Genomic DNA, 6,000 nt, shown 5'->3' with positions numbered 1-6,000 from the left:
AAAAATAATCCATAAACCAAGGCCACCAATCATGAAATCTGTTGATAAAAAGCCTACCTGGTGGAGGCAGTAATAGACTTGTAAAAGGCAGATTTACTCAAAACTGAACAAATATTAAAAGAATTGACACTCCTGTGAGAAATATATGTAAGTTCAGTGCCACCGCTATGTACACGACCATTACACGCTGTGAGTCGGGCACCAAAAACAAACTCACAGCCGTGGTCACGCTGCCTTTGTGCAACTGCAACTATGCAGTGTGCTGCTGTATTAGCCTGAGGATATGAAAAAGCCTGAAAATGTGAGGATCAGAAGCTCAGCTATTTATCTGTATACATCGTTTTTGAAAGACATTTGAAATGCCGTCTCGGTTTGTATGCAATTTTAATTGATCTACCATGGATTATGTTTTACTTCAATCAAATATATTCTTCTTGGTTTAATCGTATCTTCGCTTTATCTAGTTTCCATTTCCTTCATGAATGTTAATGTAAATTAATAACTGCTAATCATATCAGGTTTTAATAATATTAAGCAAACATAATTGTTGGATGACTGTATTCACACTAAGTTTGTTAGATTTTGTTTTTAAACCTTTGAACCGTATTCCTGCCTGAAGATTTTAAAGAACAACTTTGCATGTATATGCTAATTTATTTGCCTTGTATTTGTAAATCAATGCAGGGTCAGGTTCAGTGATGATGTTTGTGCAAGGAGGAACCCCAAGACCAGGAGGGAGATGCTGATCATCAACACAAGCTAAAGCTCACACAACCAGCAGGTCTGAAGAGAACAGTACCAGCCCTGACAATGATGACAATACATTTCTTCGGTTTAAAGAAGATTGCGCTTCCAAATATTTGTGTGTGAATGTTGGGGGGAGCACAAAGCAATTACATTAGAAATACATAATCAGCTCACCTTCACTTTCAACAAAAATGTTGTTCTGTTAAATCTCTGACTTTGTATACAAAAAGAGGATATGTTTGATGTTATATCAAAGCAGTGGTGGGCCTTCAGGGCCAGCAGAGAAGGCTTCTCTGCTGGCCGAAACAGAATCACAAAATTAGACCCTTCAGAAAGGGAGGATCCCACCACGCTGCTTCCTCTCATTGGTTCCCACGGTGTGATAAAAACTGGTTTATGTGTGTGTGTGTGTATGTGTATATGCATGCCTATGTGCTTGTTAGCGCGTGTGAATGTGGCTGTGTGCCTGCCTCTTCCTCAGCGTGCCATCTGGTCTCCTCTATGGCGATGGGTAAGTAGGTAGGTAGGTAGGTAGCCTGATGCCGTGTGTACCTGTCTCATTGCTGTCAGGAAGCCCTGCGGGTTGAAGAAGCCTGTCATCCAGAAGCAGTGGGGCCGCCCTTCACAGATCCATGCCTGAAACTGCCGGTTCCGTTCAAGCAACTCTGTGAACCAGAACCCCAGGGTGCTGGAGGCCCACGATGCCTGGAAAACAAAGACAAACAACAACACAAACATTACAATGAAACACAGAAAACTGTCATCCAGACAGATCAGAGAAGAAGACAACAGCGAGACATTAAAAAAAAAAGAAAAGAAAAAAAATTGTGAATCCCCGCGTGGCAAGAGAAAAAGAACAAATTCAGCACGTCATAATAAAAAAGATGAGAATGCAACAAAACAGCCAAGTGGAGACAAATGGGGCAAAAGTAGAAAGAGCTGCAGGTCGAAAGATTCTGGATCCCAGCCACAGGAAGCTTTTCAAATCTAAATGATCCTAACAATGAATGTAAAGTTTGTGAGGCACGGCTTGAATGCCACCAGAATGATTTCAATATAAGATACGGTAAAAGTGGTTTTCTTTTGCTTCCACCATCTCAATATTAATATTGTATCAATTTCATCTCGTAAGTTTGTAACTAGAGTCGCTTTCATTCATCATTGAAATGGATTTGTGTGCTTTATAGTTTTCTAAAAAAAGTACATAAATAAAAGGTAAAGAGCGTCATTGTGGGCTGAAGATGAATTAGATGGTGATGATGAGCAGCTAGCAAGAAATATCTGATGTTATCGGAAACAAACTAGTAGATTTACTTGACCATAATAACATTAGAGAAAATATAAACTGCAGAGCAATAAAAACCTCTTCATTGATGCCTCCAGTTTCCCTAAAGTGGCTTGTTAGAATTCTTTATTAAATGCAAAGGGCGTTAATAGCTTTCAGTAGAATTAAAAGATGACTGGTCCTATTTGGAGGGTCATTTTGCCATTTGTGAAGCAGAAAAAAATTAAAACAACAAAATAAAAAGCTAACAAAATGACAAAAGTAACTTATGGTGTAAGTGTTGCTGGCAGAGGAGACACAGGAAATGAAGAGCCATCATTCTTTTTGTGACATCTAAATAAATTCAAATCTACAAATGAATTGCAAATGTATTCAACATGACAAAAGTGAATTGCTTTGAGAGATTTCTCGTTAAGGGCGCATTTTTTATTCAAGGCAATTCTTTAAACCAACCTTCTTCCAGCGGGCAGGAATACGTGCGTCGTACATGCAATCCAGGGCATCCCGCAGATTTTGGCTCATGATGATGGTTCCATCGATGGCCAGCTTGAGGTCTGTCAGGGTGTTTCTGACCAGAACTATGACCCTCTGCATCCGATCGATCTCCTGACGCAGGAAGATGTTCATGGGCTGGAAGGGACCCATCTTCTGGAGGCGCTCTCTCACCTGGTTACGTTTGAACCAAATAAGAAGATAAAACTTTAATGATTTTCCCGAAGGATTTATAATGCATGGAGAGAAGATGCATGAGCACACACAGGCTTGCTATGTTGATGCAGAAAGACGTGTTCACGGGCTGCACCTGCAATTACCACAATTCCGTTTACCTCCACTCAACATGCAACCTTAAAATAACAAAAGTGTGGGGAAGTGGAAGTGCTCTCATGCCTCAGGTACAAACTGAGCACAGGATGTGATGTTTCGTGACTACTATTTGTAAGGACCAGAAAACAACAGGAGAGATGGGATCTACATTTATGACTTGTTGCTTCTTTGAAAATGCCAACGATGATTGATTTGGCCTTCAATTATGTACAATTGTCGCTCATTTAGATATCATTTTGATCCAGTTTTACTGTTTTTATATGCTGTATAGACAGACAGCCAGCAGATGGATGGAAGTGAAAGTGGTAGACAGGGTGTGGCGTGCATTGACACGTTTTCTGTGATGTTCTTTGCGCCTCGCCTCAGAAAAGTCACATTCTCACCTCACTTTCTCTTAAGTGACGAAAAAAGGAGAGAAAACCACCAATAAAACAAACTTGCAAAAAAGTCAGCAACCCCTCTATTTCTGGTCCTCTTTTCTCTCCGTCTATCACAGTCTCAAACACACAAAACATTCCATCACCTCACCAACACACCTCCGCCCTCTCTGACTGCACCACACCGGCCACTTTGCACAGCACACATGGTGAGTGTGGGAACATTGCACATGTTGCTTCACTCACCTAAAACACACCTCAGGCTGTTCATGGTGCACACATGCATCGTGTTCATTCACACAGGCTTACTTCAAAAGGTACGTAGTCGGGAGGCAGTTTCTCCAGCATGTCGTCAGCCAGCCTGGACACCACAGCTTCTCTGGTTTCCCCTCCGCCTGACGAGCTGTCTTTAGGCTGAATATTGAGGATGGTGTCCAGTACGTCCTTAGCCAGCTTACTCTGGTAGGTTATGTCTGCGTTCGGGTGGAGGCCGAACACCTCTGGAGTGTCGTAAGCTGGCAGACCCTGAAAGAGAAACGGCAATAGTTATTGAACCGGAGGTCCTTTTGGCTCTCAGAGCATTTGTGAAAATGTTATGAGAAATAAATCCCCAAGATGCATGATCTCTACTCTCACAAGTGCTGTGACAGGGCCCTAGAGCCTCACACAGAGCTGGCAGAGATTATGGATGAAACATTCTCCGGTGTGGAATAGATTTTTATGTGCTATTTATGTTTTGGTTTTTTTTCAGGATTGGTATCCTCAGTTTCAAAAACATATTTCCCTCGCACTGCACTGCAGTTTTGATCACTGCTAGACCGCAGTTGGCGTGGGTAAGTTGTAGACAGCCAAGTGTCTCCTCTGATACACACAGTGTCACCGGCTGCTTCTTTTCACCCTCCAGTGAAGCGCTTCACTGTGCACCACGCGTGAGAGTCATGATATCCCTCCCAGTCCAATTGCGCACGCATCTGACCGACTAGTAGGGGTGACTCTGAAGAGCCGACGACTTGCGATTTGATCGAAGGAGCCTGATTTGAATCGTTGCACTGGCAAAAGAATGAGGTTATGAAACAAAAGGCTCATTTCATTCGGGTGTATGGAGGTGCTGAATGCTTGGTTTCTCTAGAGAAATCATGACGTATAGCCTATTTTGGTATTAATATCAGCAGCAATAAAAGTTAAAAAAATACTCATTTGCTAATTAATCACCATGTAGACATACGTTCTAAAATCCAAATTGCGGAATAACCTCAGAAAGGCTAAATGACAACATACAGCTAATGTTTCAAAATCAATGTATTTAGCAATCACAACATAGTATCAGAGAGCTAAATATATTTAGAATTTATTAATAGTTCCCTAAAATCAGCATTGCGATGCAGGTAGAAAAAGCTGTTTGCGGCTCGCGTCTCTAGTTGACTGTGTGATGCCAGGGCGTGTATGTGTTGCTGTGTTGTCTGTCTTTCAGTGTTCCTGTTTCCTGGTGGGTTGGAGCTGGAGGCCAACAAGGAATTGGAGACAGCTGGCCAATGCTTCCAGTCAAGACCCGCTCCATCCTGGTAATCGTGGGGTTCTGTTCCTCTGGCACCACCTTGAGCTAATTCGGACATTTGATTTGCTGTATACTTTATTTCCTAAGTTAAACTTGGCAGTATGTTTTCCTGCCAGTGTAATTTGTTAGAATTTGTATCTTGGCACACGTTACACACAAATTAATTCAATCCTTGTTAAATGAAACTTCTGTTCTCAGTAAATCGCTCTTGTGTGCTTCCCTTAGGTGCTGTGGTCTTAGAGCAGGCCTTAACATCCGCTCATTCCCTGTCTTCCCCTTCTGTCTGTCGATTGCTACAAAGGGTGAAATGGAATTAGGGCTGAAAGTTTTATCAACAACCTTGATCTTTCTGTCAGTACATTGTACAGCGCCACACCTGCACACGCACACACACACGCACACACACACACACACACACACGACAAACGGTGCAGTCCATTCTTCTGAAACAACAGCTAGGCGATAGTAACATGATCTGACAATAGGCAAGACTTGACCAATTCAATTTGACCATGAACAATTCTCAGTCAGGGACACCTCTACCATACAATGAAAAATGCTACTGCAGTGACCAGATCACTTCCCACCCACAAACACAGCACAATTGTGCTCAGTGGGCCTGGGAAAGCTGTGGAACCTATGTGGCTGTATGAAATGTTTGTAATGTACAGACACCAATACCTTGTTGTGCTGCACCAATTACCGGGGGCCGTTGTTGCATCTGCCTCATTTTCTGTGATCTTTCCACTGTAATTATCTCATAAAACTAATAAAAAGCAGCAACATAACATGTTGACGCTTTTTCTCTACTGAGGAAATAAGTACACCTAGTGACTCTGTGGCAGTCAATATCAATTATTCAGTTGGTCTCATGGTATAAAAAATGTGACAATGTGAAAGTATGGCCTCACCGTAGTCATTATTGATTATTTATTGGCTTAAAAACAAATCCATGGGAAAAACTTTAACACAAAGCAAACCAGCTCACCAATGTGGTTTTATATACAGAGCAACTGCTGCCCGAATAAGGGTCAGAAAACTATTTTAATTGGGGTAAAATCTATGTATTTTTTCTTAATTTCAGAGTCACCTTTAGAAGTGACTAAAAAAGGGAGCTGATGTCAAATCAAAGGCAGTGAGTAGAAACAAGATTATTTTAAATGGTCCAAAGACATCTTGCAGTTAGTGTCTCTCTCAATGATGACAATAAG

The 6,000-nt window shown here is 41.7% G+C and overlaps 1 protein-coding gene across 4 annotated transcripts in view; it reads right to left on the bottom strand.

Moving 5' to 3' along the window:
- Positions 1-6,000, bottom strand: part of dnah5 (dynein, axonemal, heavy chain 5) — a gene marked incomplete at both ends in the record, with an annotated part of 86,039 nt that overhangs the window by 1,925 nt on the left and 78,114 nt on the right. For all 4 annotated transcript variants that reach the window (XM_079275523.1, XM_079275521.1, XM_079275522.1 and 1 more), the window contains 3 exons: positions 1,300-1,452; positions 2,486-2,698; positions 3,544-3,759. In XM_079275523.1, coding sequence (XP_079131649.1) covers positions 1,300-1,452; positions 2,486-2,698; positions 3,544-3,759 — 582 coding nt within the window. The remainder of the gene's footprint in view (positions 1-1,299; positions 1,453-2,485; positions 2,699-3,543; positions 3,760-6,000) is intronic.

Source organism: Melanostigma gelatinosum (genome assembly GCF_949748355.1).
Source record: "Melanostigma gelatinosum genome assembly, chromosome: 9".
NCBI lineage: Eukaryota > Metazoa > Chordata > Actinopteri > Perciformes > Zoarcidae > Melanostigma > Melanostigma gelatinosum.
The sequence above is the reverse complement of the archived record's forward strand: the minus strand, read 5'-3'. Positions and strand labels throughout refer to the sequence as shown.